The sequence below is a fragment of the Syngnathus typhle genome, linkage group LG15, assembly GCF_033458585.1.
Source record: "Syngnathus typhle isolate RoL2023-S1 ecotype Sweden linkage group LG15, RoL_Styp_1.0, whole genome shotgun sequence".
NCBI classification, from domain to species: Eukaryota; Metazoa; Chordata; class Actinopteri; order Syngnathiformes; family Syngnathidae; genus Syngnathus; species Syngnathus typhle.
Genome location: NC_083752.1, coordinates 4039127 through 4055974, shown reverse-complemented (window position 1 = coordinate 4055974; position 16848 = coordinate 4039127). Strand labels below are relative to the sequence as shown.

Here is a 16848-nt window from a genome sequence, read left to right as displayed (position 1 = left end):
TTGACAAAAAGATTCTTAGTACAAATAGTAAGCCTATGTGGAGTGGAGGAAGTCACATTTGTGTGGTTCTGATTGGCTGGCAACTCTCTTTAGAGAAGAGAAGATGGTTTTTTTCAAGACTCCATTGTATCACCTCAAACATGTGTCCACCTTCATTTATTTTTTTATTTTTCCCCTGATACAACCTTTGCCATTCCACCTGTATATTTCATCATATCCATATTGATTTTTATACCTGGAACATCGAGGTGCTGCATCAAAAATGAATCTTCAAATTTGTATTTTGGACTCAACTCGTTGTGGGAGGACGTTTGTTGATGTTTCAATTTACAATTGCCACTTTGCTTGAAAGCTCACCAAACAATAACCAAACATACTTCCTAACCCCGTGACCTATATTTTGCACAAGGAAGGAAGTGATGTAAACCGGTATCTTCATTTTACAGCACATAGAAAATCAAGCGGTGTCGTCTTTGACCTTGGATTTCTGTTATTGCAGTTGTGCAAGGCGGCGTTGAAGTTGGGCATCTTTGTTGTTGTCATGCTGTGCGTGTTTACAGACAGCGTGTGCCACTCTGTTCGGTCTGTGTGTTTGATCTGCAGAAAGACACGGCTTACTGCATGGCCTATTCCAAGAATGAATTCCTGGAAGCTTACAAGAGCTGTTGAATGAGATGGAGTGCTCAAGGCAGGAATGACAGGCGGGAGTGGAGGGAGGTAGCTCAACATTGTAGGAGGGGGTGTCAGGCTCTCACTTACAGGCCTGATTAAATAACAGGATGCTTTGTGAAAACAAGGACATTATCTACGTCTCAAACGGCCGGGAAAGCTTCTCTAATTGGCTTCCCTGACTAGGAGTCCCAGACAAAAATGTGTCGGACGGTTACAAAAGTGAAAGAAATTAAGATGGTCTTCCTGTTTGCCCTCAACATTTAGAAGAAATTCTAATTATAGACTCTATAATTAGAATTTGGTGCATAGGTGTCAAACTCGAGGCCCGGTGGCCAGATACAGCCCGCCTCGTCATTTTATCTGGCGATTTCACGTGTCAATATGAAATTAAAAATATAGTTCAAAAAATAGAATTTTGTGATTAATTTTTTCAAATATTTTAACCATTTTGGCCCGTAACAAAAATTGGTTTGACACCCCTGCTCTATTGGATCAGATAATTTTTTTTTTTTTATGGGAGCAGAAAAAAAAGCAACCAAAAGGTGTGTTTATAATTCCCACATGATCAAAGCATTTAACATCGCTCTGTTTGACATGTAACCTAGGTGGTTTTTCCAAATTATATATATTGCAGTCAAATCCCACTATAATTAAAGAAGTATATACTCATGAAGAATTTTAGACATATTTCACGTTTGGACAGCTTATTTAAAATTACAGGAGACCCTCACAACTCAAACATAACTTTCATTTGTTGAGATTTGAAATGAATTTTCCATATCACAAATAATAGTGAGAGAGTCCAAGTTTAAAATTGGATCCGAGTGCAAGTGTGTGTTTTTTGGAATCATGCCCATCATCACATATTTGCTGGCATCAACATCAGTCGCATCTGCGCCACACGCTGGCGGCACCTTCCGTCCGCCGCTTTCATGTTCCGCAGACGTGTTACGCAAGCGATTGCATGTCAGGTGGCATTTGGCTGTCACCTTTTTTGCTGTGCATTTCAAATGTGTGTCACATTGCAGCTAGCAAGAGAAGTTTGATTCAGTACTGAATGAGTTCAAACAAGATCAGGTGAATCATTTGAACACATTTGTTTTTTTGCGGCGCCGTCTCGGAATAATATGTTCATGAATGGGAAGTACAAGTAGGAGGAGAATGTGATTCAGATCCTCCCCTGAGGCTTAATACTTTACCCGAGAGTGTCGAACCTGCTCACCTGCCTCGACATGCCGCTCGGCCCCTCCTCCTCACGTTCGAACCCCCCCCCCCCCCCTTACCTTTTTACAGTGGCCTCACATCAAAGTAAGTAATGGATACCTCGAAGGGCCGCACCTTTCCCTCCTTCATCTAATTCAACTGCCACTCAGTCGGTAACTGGCACAGAACACACTCGCAGAATAATTGGTCGTGCAGTTAGACTTATGTTGTCACACTTGATTTAATTACGAAAATGCGGGGGTCTGAAGGATTATGAAGAAATTGGGGTCACACTGGGAATTAAACTCAATGTTATCATTTATTGTAATCTTAAAGTCCGGCAGTATGACTACATCATACATTTTTGATGATGCCCATTTAAGGACATTGGGAAAATATACAATAATTCCAAAATTATCTAACAGGAGATGTCATATTTTACTTATGTGTCTAAAGGGTTTTATATTGTTAAGAAGTATTTTTAATAGGGAGAACGTCATTCTTGGGGGAGCAATTCATGTCATAAAAAGGTTGCCTATGACAAGACCAGATTGTTATTTTAATAGTGGAAATAATGTATAATGGGAAATTGTTGAAGTGAACCGTGCAATGGTGTGTAGCTTGTTTGAGTCATCGGAGGAAAAGTCAATTAAAAGCATTATTGTGACATTTATAGTCAGTTCATAATTATTTAGTCCATATTGTTGCCTGTCCTCACTTCTGATCCATATGATTACCAGGTTGGCTCACAAAACATTGACCTGGAATGGCTGTAAAAAAATAAAGACCCATTGTTACCGTTTTAATAACGTGAGTTTATCTGTAGCATGTTTTATGGAACATAATAATAATAATAATCAAAATGGCCGCCTCCTTAAATGGATAGAACAGGTGGCTTTTGGATTTCTTTCATAATTATCAAACAAAACATGAATCAGAAAAGTGTTTTTGAGTCGTTGAGCCGCACAGAACATATTTAAAAAAAATAATTTGGGGCTTGACGTCTCCTTTAATATGAAGATCCCACCATGCTTGATTAGCATAAGGTTGACGTACCCACATGTAGCATGTTGACTTGGTTTCACATGCTCTCAGTTAGCACATCATCTACGCTAAAGATGTGCTTGAGTCATCCGCCTTTATATCCTGCATAATAATTCCCAATTGTTCAACTTATTAGTTTCCCTCCACTTCACTTATCGGCAAAGCTTTTTTCCTCTTTTCATTCTTGTGACCAATAAGAGAAGAGGTTTCTGTTTTGGTACGCTTGGAATTTTTACGGTGTGAAGTGAGGGAGAACAATATTTACAAACTGATTCTGAGAAAGCAAACTACAGGTGGTTTGAACTTTTGTGTCCGTCGTGGGTCAAATTCTTTACATTAAAGCGGATACCTTGTCAAACACAATGTCCGCAGCGTAAATGCAGACTGCACCTGTTTTCAATGCCAGTTAACCCTGCTATCATCACCACTCGCCCACACCCCTGTCTGCTCCTCATTTAGCCGAGCGGCGTGTCCCTGGGCCGCAGTAATGCTTCCCGTGTGCCGAGCCGCTCGGGAGAAATGACAGGGCAGGGAGAGTCGGCCTCGGGCCTGCAGGCCCACAGCTCTGTACTCTGTCATTAGATACTTTAATGTAACAGAAGCACCACAGCATGCACGCCTCACTTCCCCCCCCTCGCCTCTCGGCCTTTCTCCTTTTTTTTTTTTTTTTGGAGGCCCTTTTTTCACTCTCACTTTGTCGCGCCACACGTAAGATTCCACTGTGTAATTTGCCCATGCGCTGAATGATGTGGCTACTTAGAGTGAAAAGAGAATTGACGTGGGCCTGACAACAACCATTTTGCTTGATTGATTATAAAAAATGTAATGAGTGTGGTTCCTTTTTTTTTTTTTTTTTTTTTTGTTTTGGGGGGGGGGGGGGGGGGGAGTAAATATCTTCAAGATTGCAATGCAAAAAAGTGCCGTAAGATGAATAATATTTCATTGTTGGAGAAAAACACGTAAAACTGACACATAACAATTTTGACTGGCATATTTGAACTAACTCGAACTTCCTGTGTTGTCTTATGTGAGAAGAGTGGACAGCTGCAGAGGAGAGCAGACACATATACATATACATATACTACAGCATAAAAACAAGGTCATCAAACTAACAGGAACGCTCAATCCTAAAGAGGTGCGCTATATTTCCTTCTCCTATTAAAATAAAATAAAAATAATCTCCATTTAAATCAATTGATTTTTTTTATTCTGTTGCAGCTTCCCAAAAATGCAGAAGAGTTAAAGAAAGTAAAGAAAAAGAAAAAATACCGTGTTTTCCCGACTATAAGACGCACCGGACTATAAGGCGCACCTTCAATGAATGGCCCATTTTAAAACTTTGTCCATATATAAGGCGCACCCAACTATAAGGCGCACCATTAATGCATCATGTCAGATTTTTAATCCAAATCAAATCATTCTCCATTTTATCTTTTTGATTTCAACTTCAGATGCAACAAATTACTTTATAATCACAAAATAATGATCCATAGTCTTTTTTGAGTCATGATTCAGCGGGCCACTTATCATTGATTTCATGACACAATGCTTCGGGACAGTTGGAATTTAGAAATTCGGTCCATATATAAGGCGCACCGGACTATAACGCGCACTGTTGGGTTTTGAGAACATTTTAGGTTTTTAGGAGCGCCTTATAATCCGGAAAATACGGTACATTGGCTTTTTAAAGCATAACTGAATGTCTCAAGTGATGCAAAGAATGAGCTTGGCCCCCGTGAATGCAAAATAAAAACATCCTTTTGTCACTCGGGTCAATTTTACCATGTGGACACTTGATTCAGCAGGGATGTCAACAAACCGCACTGGCTGATCTCAAGGAGGGCCACCCACTGAAGGAGAGGGCAGATCAATGGCTGGAGTGGTGTTTACTCAATGGCAGCTATGATTAGTGCAAACAGCCAGTGAGTGTTGCTCATACTGAGATGTAGCAAATGTTCTTTGCTCACTTTGTTTTGTGTGCTTTATGCATGCTTAAACGTGACTGAGCAAGAAAAAACCTATCTGACCTGAGATTTACTTGGAATAAAATAGATTAGCTAGAAATTTGATCCGGTGCTGATATAAAATTAATAGAGGCTCTCATTTTTGAACTCCATAGTGATTCACCAAGACGACTATTTGATGTCTGTTTTCCTTCCGATCAGTCTTGCTCGGAGGTTCTTTTTGACTTGTCTAGTTAGCGTATGACTGTGCGTATCCTCTGCGCTCGTAAAGATTAAATATAACCCCTATAATCATGTAATCAGATCTCTCAAGTGATTTCCAGCTGCGTCACTCAGAAGAGATGTCGGGGTGTTGTGTTTGTGACCACGTTATGCTATACCCCCAAATTGAATTGAATTGAGGGAAGCCTCCATATTAATGGATTAATTCTCTTATTTAGTGATATGTGTAATTTAGCATACTTATTTTATTGACTTTTGAAGCAGGTGGATTTGTGTTGTCTCAGCAGGTTGTGTATAGTTTAGCGATTTATGGATTAGATGGATTTGCTTTAGTGTCTATCTGAATTGTGAATCCAGTTCTAAAGATCATGCTTTCTATTTTTTTTTTTCTTTTTCTCCCACCGATGTGGCCGCACCTCATCTTGGCCCCTGCACGTCCCACAATTACCGCTTTGATGAAACAAGGAAATAAATCTGGCGCCCGATTTGGATTCCACAGAAAAGATTGTACTGTCAATCTTCATTTGTTTTGTTTTTTTGCAAAACTCTAAACTTGTTGAGAGGGCACGAATGTTGGAGGAGTTCATTTACAACGTCGCATCTGCACAAAGGAACCGTCTGTTCATTGCTTGTCATGTATTAACTTTCCCCCGCTTTTGAAGTGTTAAAAAATGTTCTGCGTTCAACGCTGTCGCTCAACAAAAGAGGTTTTTCATTAACTTGTGAAATGGATCAACTGAGTGATGCTTTTACCCGCCTGCCTGCTCTGTGAATGTGTAGGCGGCACTGCAGATTCGTTTTGCCCGCCGTGTGATGAAATACTGATGAAAAGGGGGAGTTTTATTTTCACGCTCTCCACTTTTTTTTTTTTTTTCTCCCTGTCCTGTCGCCTTCATCCAAAACTGCTCTCATTGCTTTCTTAGCAATGTTTTCAGCTGCAGCATGCAGCTGCTTTGGGATAAAAGGCTCTCACTTGAGAGCCAGACAGAGGAATGAGTAAACACGAAGTAAGTGCTTGGGAAAAACCAGACAGGAATCCAACAAGAAAATCAACAAAATTGGTGCATCTGATACAGGAAACTTCCTTTACCTAGCAATTGACTGAATCCTCTTGATCACTTTTGGGGGCGGGACGAACCTGACTGGATTCTTTAATTAAATTAACTCAATGTACCAAAATTCTGTTGTCAAATTCCCATAAATGGCATTAAACTAGAATATAAAATAAAGTATAAATGCAATGATACAAAGCATTTGTAAATAAATGCTTTTTAAAGGCTCTACTACCTTTAGATTGTAATGTTGTGTGAAGAAAATGAAAAAAGTTGTAAAGACATGGAGCCTTTAATTGAGTTTTAAAGTGTGAACAATCATCTCTGTTTGCTATCATTCTGCCTGCATGACTCCTCATAACCAACACACACACTCTTGGTCACGCTCTTCATCGTTATGAGAACTTTTTTGGGCCATGCAGCAAGTTGGTACTGTGACCATGAGATTCCCAGGAACACATTTTCAAAGGAGAGCTGAACATGTGTTGAGGATGTGCTCATATTGCCAGACTGCCACCTAGTGGCACTTCAATATACTGGATATGAGCAATAATTATTTTATATTTAATAATAATAAGAATCAGTCGTATTATTATTTTTTTCCTAACAAGAGCTAGAGTATTTAGTATTGACCGAGGGATTTATGCTATCGAAACAATATGTTATAATAAAAAAAATAAATGACCTTTATTTACATATAGTAATGATATTTACACATTATTTGAACTGGCCATGTAACTTTTCTCTTGCAGGCCCGCATGGCACTGGAAAAGGGAGCTCAGGCGGTTATTTTTGATGTCAGCGATGACGACAACGCGGCTGCCGAGGTGAGTTTAAAGGCACCCAGGGCCAAAACAATGATAATAAAGTTTGATGGTATTTTTGCATCATTGTGGTTTGCACAATTGTCATTCAGCTGAGAGAAACGGACTCCCTTCCCCGCCCGGTCGTGCTGGTGTATGCTGAGGATGCGGAGGAGTTGATGACTCTGGTCAACAAGAACGAGGAGGCTAAAGTTCGAATTGAGATCTTGGTGGAGCAGCCCAGATGGGTAAGCACTGGCTTACAAAAGCACACACACATGCAGCTGCAAGACTTTTCATTTGTTGGGGGTCTTTGAAGGGTTGCAAGGAATGTTTCCTTTATATTTTTTTTGTTTTTAAATCATGATACAGTCTGTCTTATAATTAATATTTGCTGCATTTTTAGCCACATTATGACGTGGGTATCCTGCTCACCATTGTCTTGGCCGTCGTGACCATCATCCTCATTTTTGCTTTCCGCTATAAGTGCAAGTCCAATAGAACTTGGGTAGGTAAAACCAGTATTTATTTGAAATTTAATATATTTTATATATATTTATATTATTCATATATTTGATTTATATTTAATATATTTCATTTAAATTTTATATCATCTAATATTTAGTGTTTATTTATCTATCTATTTATTTATTTATTTATTTATTTGATGAAGGTCTATGCACTAACTTGCTCTTTGTCCTCACTGGTAGAACAGCATGTTGCTAGTCAGGCAAAAAAAACGCCTAAACTTGTACCGTCCGTCATGTAGGACTCGGTGCATCAACAGACCATGAGGGCAATCAGTCGATTGGAGACCAAAACCTACATCTCCCAAGGCTGCTCTAGCTCACAGCGCCTCCGTGGGGCCTGGGGTTCAGCAAGCAGCTCCAACTCCACCCCAGTATGTGCTATCTGCCTGGAGGAGTTCCAGGATGGCCAGGTAAGAAGAATTAAGAAAAAGAAAAAAAGGCACCTAAGATATATTTATAAACATCCATCTTTCCATTTTTTTTTTTTTGGACCCAAGCATCTCAGGATCATCTCCTGCGCTCATGAGTTTCATAAAGATTGTGTCGATCCCTGGCTGCTGCAGCACCGCACTTGTCCTCTGTGCATGCACAACATCATGGGTGAGGATCTATTGACCGCAAAAATAGATGGCATCCTTCATTGACACACTCAGCGAACTTTTAATTCTTTTCTTTTGACATCATTTGGGATCCGTTTGCTAAGAATGCACATCAATCCAAATATTGTTGTCATCCGCAGGGGCTGAGAGGCACGGCCAGAGGAACCGACTCCAATCCAGTCCGGAGCAACGTTTCCTTCACCCTCAAGCTTACAGCAGCCCACGAAACCACCCGTTCCCCCAGCATGACATCCCTTTCTCTATGAGGCCACACTATCCCCGTGGACCTTCGGGCTCGTACTCCTCAGTCGGCCACTACAATTCCTCATCTCCCATGGACAACCAAACGCTTCGTTTGCTCACCAGCAGCAGGCCGCTGGGTGCTCCTTGTGGCTATCACCTTCCGGCAGAAGGTCCCAGGAGACCCCACAGGACAGGGGGTAACTGCAGGCCTTCCAGTCACCACTACACCCCCCGCCGGTCCTGTCACAACTATCGCTCATCTTGTCCAGCTCAGCGTAGTGCCTCCAACTCCAGAGTGCACCACATCCCACAAAGTCGTGGACTGGCGCCCCACGGCCGACTGGACGAGGGCAGCTGCTCCGGCGGCAGCTACCACACGGACCGCAGTGGATATCTAGCCGACGGGCCGGCGAGTGACTCTAGCTCCGGGCCGTGCCACGGCTCCTCCAGCGACTCGGTTCTGAACTGTACCGACGTGTCCCTGCAGGGAGTTTACGGCAGCTGGTCCACTTTTCGCAGCTCGTTGAGTAGCGACTACGACCCGTTTGTGTATTTTGGGCCGGGTTCTGTGGAAGTGGAAGCCCAGAGCCGGCCTAGGTCTCTGGATTCGGTGGTGAACAAAGTGGGCTGCCCTGAGGAGCAACCGCGGGCCGTGTTTAGCCACATTCACTACCACCGCCATCGACACCACCACTACGAGGACGGGGAGCACGGCCAGGGCCCAAACAGAGGCTCGGATGAGGAAGTCGGCACAGCCGCCGCCCCTCCGACCCTGGTCTTGGATAAAGACTCACCTAAGTCCAGTCACTGCCAGTGCCAAAAAACAGACTGTACACATCTGCCTAGTGCTGGGGCAGAAGGTCGGGATCAGGACCCAAGCCCGTCTTCGGGACCTTCTGTCCTGGTGCCCTTACATTTACAAACCCACTGCTGCCACCAGGGACACCCTCCCACAGCTCTCGGGCGGAGCTGCGTGCGAGATCACCCTTCTGTTCGCTTCCACCAGAGCTTGGACCTTCAGGATGATCGGAGCATCCGCATCCACTTCGGCCAAGGCTCGGGCTTTTGCTGCTCTCCCCCTGAACTTCACCCCGCCCTCCTTCCTGTACCTCTCATTCTGGACTCGGGAGGTATAGACGATTGGCCCTGCTGTGCCGGAGTTGTCTGGCAAAAGCGGGTGCAGGAGGCCCACTCTGAGCCTCAGCTCCTGGGGACCAAGACCTCCATTGAGAGACCTCCTTGCACATCCCATCATGGCCTTACTGCAGATCGCAACACAGACATTTGTTTATACTGCCAAAAAATATACAATCAGGGTGGGTGACTTTTTTTTATTTTTTTTTATTCATTATGACCAAGTCTGTGGGAAAATTGAATTTTTCTTTTATGTGTCGGCAGGATCTGAAGAGGAGTCCGGTGTGTGAGAGAACTTTTTTTTTCCCCTAATATGACGCTGCTACACAGGAGGCACAAATGGATGATGGTCTTAGTTGCTCGCACTCTTTGCCTGCTGCCACGTAGTCAATCTGCTTGCAAAGTCTTTAGCAACAACTCCCAAGAATTCACAAGATCCCTCTCCAGAATGTCTCATTAATTATTTTTTTTGATGGGGAAAATATGGAGGAGAAAAAAAAAAATGGGAAAGGGATCTTTGTTCTGGTTGTTGACAGTCATGAGGTCAGATATGTGTGCAGGCCTCTTCTAATTCACATTTGATTTTCTCACCATGGTACCTTTGCGTAATTTTCATTTTCTTCAAACTTCTTTCTACTAAGCCTACCTCAGCTCCGATTTTGTCTTGCCTCACACACAGGGTTTTCTTTTAAGGTACTGCTGTAGTTTTTTTTTTTTTGTCACATTCAACTAGCTCCCGCAATCTTAAAATGTTTCTAATGTGACAGAGGGATAAAAGTTCAACAAGGTTGCTGAGCCTTCCGTGGGCCTTGTTTTCAATACAGTACTTCAATAATGGCAGCTTTTTTTCTTTTTTAGGGGGGGGGATTTATTTTCTTTTTTTCAAAATGACTGAACAGTGTTGTCAACTTGACAAGCGACCGTCTCGTTGGCACTTTGCTTCAGAGGGAATTTTATGGTGATCTTAACTTCTCCAGCAACTGAAGCTACTAAAAATGGTTCTGCGTTGTAACCCTCGAAAACATTGGAAACATTCAGTTATCGCAGTCGGTCAATATGTTAGGCCATACTAAAAAAAAAAAAAAAAAATGAGGGTTGGGGTTGGTTGGGCTCCTCCTTAATTGAAAAATGATGGCTTTTGTTTTGGAATTATTTACATGTTTATCAGCAAATAGTTTTCAGTTCATTTCGTAACATAATATTTTGAAACTGTAAAACGATCAACTGACACAAACGTTGATGGATATCTTCTGCATGGGTAGCTCCGAGAATCTCCCCGACCCTTTTAATCACTCAACACTTGACCTTTGCACATACAGCTTCAATCACACGATGACCAACCCTATTTCTCCACATTTGCAGTTTACCGCGCTACATTGGAGTCCGGTAGGAGTACTTTGTCCCTACGTGCCTTATTTTACTTTGACAAAGGGCAGTTTGACTGCGGATACACTTTAGTGCCCTTAAAGCTCCAGGGCATTGCAATGTAACTTGTAGCACTTAGCAGAGTCTCGTATGTGCCTTAATGAATTTGCAATGTTTCCTTTTTTTTTTTTTTTTTTTTTTTAAATACCGCCCCCTTTGTTCAACTGAAGCAAAATGAAAGTGGTAATCAATTTTGGCGCAAAAAACACAAATATTGTCCTACACTAATATTCCCTAGCTAAAGGATTCATGCGCCTTTTATTGTCTACGGCAGGTTTTTCCTCTTCCGTAGACGTGACTGAATTAAAAGCAGCACTTTGGGTGAAGCACATAAAAAAATATGACATAAAAAAAAAAAGTATAAATAAGCCCCAAAAAGGCAGAGCACACAATTTCAAACAATTCTGTTTGTGTGTGTTTTGCAAGAATTTTAAGCTTACACTGCCTTTTCAAATAGAGTGCAAAAAAAAAAAAAAAAGCCCTCCAGACCACCAAGGGATCCATCAGTATGTTTTCGATACTTGTGTACAAAAAGAGTACAACAAAAACAAATAGTGTATAATAGAACATTTCAATATAGTGACATGTCACTAATATATTTATTTACTAATATATTTATCCATTTTGTTCAGGTTTGAAAGGGTGGTTTCTGTATAGGCCAATTCTTTTTTTTTTTTTTTCTTTATGGAAAATAACCAGTGCCATCACAAATGTATCAACCTGTCTTCATTCCAATTATATGCAAATAAATTATTTTGAAATATCTGTGTCTATAGAAAGAGTTGTAATTCCAGCTTTACTTTAGCTTTAGTGGCGATTAGCATCTTCTTCTTTGGTAAAAAATTGTAGTAGTTGGACGATGAAATAATTATGACGTATATCCTCAAAAGATGTCATACAAGTTGATTTTTAATTTTTGCCACCCCTGCTTTGGCTTCTTCTAACCAGTATTTTGGGGAACAAGCTCAAATTGCAGCAGCTTTTTTTTTTTTATTCATGGCTGAATTTACTCAAGTCCTATATGTGGAATATATTTTACATATAGGACACATGATGTGCTCCAAGTGTTGTTAATGTCAAAATGGCTGACTATCTTTACTTAGCCATCTAGTCACACCAAACACTCGGAGACAGCCGGCACTTCCTGTTTGGCTTTATGGAAGATATTAATCGCCTCTCAGATGTGTCGCTAGGCAGAATCAGTAGAAGGCCTGAACCTGGCCGTCGGGGGTCACCGCGGTCAGGTTGCCTCTGGCGTCTTGATCTTTTTCAATCGCCTCAAATAAGGACTTGAAATTTCCTGCTCCAAATCCCTGAAGAGAGAGCAAACACACATAGATGAAAAATTGGGTTAATTATGAAATTGAGGAGGTTACTTTCTAACATTGTGTCCCAGACTTGGCAAGACACTTGGCCCTTCGGAGAAAAAAAAACCCAAACACAAATGGAGGAGCCAAACCCTTGCGGGGACGCGGGAAACCTTTGAATCTGTGTCTGGTTGATTTACTGAACTTTTAACAAGTTGCATCGTGCTCACGGTGGGTGGCAACCATAAACAGGTGTTGAGTCTGTTCAGCCATTTTTTTTTTTAAATGACATTGTTGCAACTTGACCTCTTTTATGAAATGCTTGTTTATCAACTTACAAAATGGTTGTTTCTCTGGATGACCTCTAAGAATAGGGTGGGTCGATCCTGCACAGGTTTGGTGAAGATTTGGAGGAGATAACCCTTGTCATCAAAGTCAACTAAGATTCTCAGTTCCTTGAAAAGAAATTCAGTGTTATTCATATTAGGATGGCAGCAAAATGGCGAATAATATTTCCTCACCTGCAAGCGGTTGAGGTCCTCCTTTACTTTTATCTTGGCAGCTTTGAGTTTCTCCCTTAGGCTTTCGTAGTAGGTGTCAGGTGCTGAGAGGAACTCCATCCCTCGGGCGCGCAGGTTCACAATCTTCAAACAGAAAACCTGTTTTTACTTGCTGATTTTAAAAACCGCATGCAGAAATTTGGATGATAATAAAACACTCACTCACAGCTTGAATGATATTTGATGTATTGAGGGCAATGTGCTGAACGCCCGCTCCAGCATTATAATCCACATATTCCTGCATATGCACAGGAAGAGTGAGGCTATCAAACCCTGTTCCTGCGCTGAACGCTTGTTTTAGGTCTCACCTGTATTTGTGACTTCTTTTTCCCCACTGCAGGTTCATTAATGGGCATCTTGATGGTTTCTTCATAATTGGTGACCACGATGGACCTGAGTGAACTGTACTGCGTGTGGATCTGCTTGTCATCTATGGACCAGAACCGATGGAACAACAAGCACTTCTGATACCTGGAGGGTGAAAAACAAGACCTCACTACGGTGAGGACACAAGTGGAAAATGTTCTTTGGACATTGCTGTGTCAACTATGTGGACGTGCTTACCAGTCAGATATTGGCACCATTTGTTCATCTGGCTGGTTACCAACTATGTGATCGATGAAGCGCAAACCTACGTGCGGGCTGAAAACAGAAGTACCTTGATTCTTGAGTTGAACAAACATGTGGAATGACCTCTGACATCCTTTTGATTATCTCAAGCCACTGTACTTTTTGCAAATGAGATTGCAAATGGCGTGATAGCAATGAAAGACTCACAGTTTGGCTAAGAGTGGATCTCGAAACATGGGTTCTTTGTAGCCAGGTAGGAAAAGACCTTTGTAGGGTGCCAGGTACTCAATAAACGTGTGTGTCGTATCTCCATACTGCAAACAGAGAATTATTGTGTTATCATAAAAATACATCCAGGTCAATTTGCGATTGTTAACGCACCGTCTGCACCACAGCAAACTTGACCCTCCCGTGGATGTCCTCCTCCACCCAGGGATCCTTCACAATGACAGCTCCTCGCTGCTTGGCCGTCTAAGAATGGAATAAATGTTTTGGTCGTCAAGTTTGGCAGCTCCACTGTCTTCCAAACTTGTAATGTTTGTACTTCTGTGACGAGTCCGGCTCTTTATTTGTTTGTCTAAACCTCTGCTTTGACCTTGGGGTAGATAACGAGTTCAATCGAGTGCCCTTTTAGCTGGCTGCACTCGTCCAAGCAGAATGGAGAAGATGGTGAAGTGGTCATGTTCCAAAAATATTGAATTGGACCTTAATTAAGTAGTCACAATCCTCCACTTGGAAGGCGATGTCTTTGGCTCCATCTCCGTGCTTCATCAAGTGACCTCCCATCTCTGACAGGAAATGACATCATGTTATTATAGAAACATTTGATATTTGATGTCAAGGTTCTTGCCTTCATTTCCAGGATTGAGAGGAGATTCAAATGCAAATATGATCTGTTTGGAGTGGAGAGCAAGGTCAAAATGGAGGCTGGATGTAAAGTTAAAAAAGTGGAAATGTTCAAGCTGCCTGTACCTTATCTTGCTTGATGACATGGGAGACTCGCTCTCGGCTGCCAGTCTCCAAGCCCTTGTAGGCCAGAGGCTCAAAGCCCATCTTGTCACAGTAGAAGGATGCCGCCTGTCGACATAACCAATTCATAATATTGATGGTGGATAACGCAGTTTCATTTCTATTCAGCCTAGCCAAACCAGTAAAATGATCAATATTTGCATCCTGGCCGCATTTTAAAATTATATTTCAATTGTATTTATTTCAATTTTTTGGGGTATTTTAGATATATTTGTTTATATTTTGAAATTAAATTATATTTCATTTTTTTGTATTTTGATTTTTTTTTCTTTTTTATTTTGAAATGAAAAATTCATTTTTATTTATGTCTCATTTCTATTCAGCAAAATTATAAATATTTCTATCCTGGCCACATTTTGAAATAAAATTTTATTTTTCTTTATTTGTTACATAGTTTGTAGTTAGAAATGATAAAGGAGTGTCCGCTGCGAGCGATATTAATGAATGGACTTGTTCTAATTTGTGCATTGTCAAAAAAAAATGCATCTAACTTATGTTGTTATTCTTTTTAAAAAGTTGACTGTTGAAAAAAAGTGTAGTGCAAAGGTCAGTATTGTAGCGCAGGACCAAAACCAAAGATAGCCGGTCCAATGAGGATTAGGAAATGATTTACCCCCAAATAAGCAACATTGTTATTTCAGAAGTATCCTTCAAATATTTTAATCAGTACCCATGAAGTAGCTTGTCAGTGACCCCTCCTCTAGAGCATTCTATATTTACTCATGTGAATATTAATAATTTAAACATAAAGGTTTTTGTCAAAATGTTTACAAAATAGAAAATATTTATTATATTATTATTACAATAATTGTGTTGGGTTTTTTTGCTGCCAATCTCTGGCTTTTAGTGAGAGGCAACAAAAAAAAGGCATATGAGCAACCACAGTCTTCCATTAGCCTAAAATCTCTGGTTTTGAAATGTGGGAGGAAGGCCAGTAAAAATATATGAATAAATGAAATGCTTAAAATTTGCCTGTAGGTTTCACATATTTTAATTTTGTCCCAAACAAATCATAAACTGTGCTGCAATAGAAAATGATGTCAATCTAGTTTACTCTGCTACTATTTATTATTACGCGGGGAAAAAAGTTTGTATCATTTTACATATCCAAATTCATCATATCAGTACAGAGAAGTAAAAAAAAATAGTTTTATGGCATGTGTGTATTTGCATACTGACCTGTTTGGCATTGCCGACCCAGAAAGTGACATGATGAAACCTGACAAATTTCCCCCTTTCATGCTAGAAAAGACAAAATAGGTGTGATTTTTGTTTTTGCATATTTCAGCGATATCACTAGCTACATTTCATTTATTCTTGAATGTACCATCCGGCCTTCAAAATTGACACTAACTTACCTTCTCCCCTTTATCAGTGTAGCTTGTCTAAAAAAATAAACAACAAATAATTATTATAACATCATCAAATTCTTCATAGTGTATATTTCCTATTGTTATTTACAATTTCTATCAGCATCATGTTAATTGGCTATGATAATCTTACCATGGTGCAATTAGAGCCTCAGTCCAACGAGAGTAACATCAAAATCATCTATCTGTGTCTCTGCTGCTGATATGTACTGACCTGATGGCAAGCTGTGATTGGTCATTGGGTATCTACACCCACCTGTCCAGTGTCCACCTCCTCTTAGTGTCTCTTTTGAGGAGCAAGTTCAACTACTACACTCCTTTGCCTTCCATCCGCAGTTCAAATCACAAGTCATCAGTCAATTGCATTCATGCTTACAATTACACCTGTCAACAATAGATTTTTCAGTACAATTATCAGGTATGCTTTTAGAATATGGGAGGAAGTATCATGAAGTAAATCTATGCACCATGGGGTCACCGACGCACGTGGACTGTGGTGGTAGGTCAATAGAGGGCGCTATAGCACACAGCTGAGTCACCTTGAATTTGACAAAATGAAATTAATAAATATGTATAATAAATGAAGTCGCAGAAAAGGGAATATGTTCTTAATCGGCTTTTTAAAATTGTTTTGCCTCTTTTAATTCTAATCTGGAGATCTCGATTTGTTATCTTGATGGGGTTACTTCCTTTTAACTGCGCATGCGCCTGCTTTATCCGCAAGGAGTGATGGGAATTGTAGTACAGAAAGTACTAGGATGCGCGTCATCGTCGCCGTAGTGCGCCTAACTTGAATACATTGATTTCTCCGCGACGTTTTCACATTATTTTCTATCGCTACGGCGAAAACGACGCAGTGTGTGTATATAGGCTGTATAGTTTATTAGAATTTATGTAATTTTCCATTTTAATGTTTCACATTCATGGCCTAGAAGTGCTTTTCATTCACATTATATACGTACTGTAGGTTTGACTGATTTACGTGCTTGTGGGTACGTCACCGAGGACTCCTGAAATGTATAAATCTCTAAATATTCCTTTCTCTACCACCAGAGAACGCAATTATACGTGACATGAGAGGTCAGTCACTAGGCGTGGTTTCATTTTGGCATGTGCTTCTT

The 16848-nt window shown here is 40.8% G+C and overlaps 2 protein-coding genes across 5 annotated transcripts in view; one reads left to right on the top strand and one right to left on the bottom strand.

Annotated features, from left to right (window-relative positions):
• LOC133167918 (E3 ubiquitin-protein ligase RNF43-like) overlaps positions 1 to 11654 on the top strand; it is a 45458-nt gene extending 33804 nt beyond the window's left edge. For all 4 annotated transcript variants that reach the window (XM_061299043.1, XM_061299046.1, XM_061299045.1 and 1 more), the window contains exons 3-9: positions 6910 to 6984; positions 7074 to 7208; positions 7367 to 7468; positions 7730 to 7900; positions 7988 to 8090; positions 8230 to 9648; positions 9731 to 11654. In XM_061299043.1, coding sequence (XP_061155027.1) covers positions 6910 to 6984; positions 7074 to 7208; positions 7367 to 7468; positions 7730 to 7900; positions 7988 to 8090; positions 8230 to 9648; positions 9731 to 9756 — 2031 coding nt within the window. In that variant the 3' untranslated portion in view covers positions 9757 to 11654. The remainder of the gene's footprint in view (positions 1 to 6909; positions 6985 to 7073; positions 7209 to 7366; positions 7469 to 7729; positions 7901 to 7987; positions 8091 to 8229; positions 9649 to 9730) is intronic.
• A 128-nt stretch (positions 11655 to 11782) lies between these two features.
• Positions 11783 to 15940, bottom strand: hpda (4-hydroxyphenylpyruvate dioxygenase a). The gene is made up of 14 exons (XM_061299120.1): positions 15861 to 15940; positions 15716 to 15742; positions 15537 to 15599; positions 14301 to 14405; positions 14179 to 14221; positions 14034 to 14116; positions 13710 to 13799; positions 13536 to 13642; positions 13323 to 13400; positions 13067 to 13229; positions 12925 to 12996; positions 12720 to 12842; positions 12537 to 12653; positions 11783 to 12204 (listed from the first exon to the last, which is right to left on the bottom strand). The coding sequence occupies exons 1-14, from the start codon at positions 15861 to 15863 to the stop codon at positions 12091 to 12093; spliced, it is 1188 nt and encodes a 395-aa protein (XP_061155104.1). The 5' UTR covers positions 15864 to 15940; the 3' UTR covers positions 11783 to 12090.
• Positions 15941 to 16848: the final 908 nt, after the last annotated feature.

Coding starts and splice junctions, on each gene's coding strand:
- hpda (XM_061299120.1), bottom strand. Junction 13,643..13,709: donor AGTTTGCTGTGGTGCAGACG/GTGCGTTAACAA, acceptor CTCTGTTTGCAG/TATGGAGATACGACACACAC. Junction 12,843..12,924: donor CATCAAATATCATTCAAGCT/GTGAGTGAGTGT, acceptor TTCTGTTTGAAG/ATTGTGAACCTGCGCGCCCG.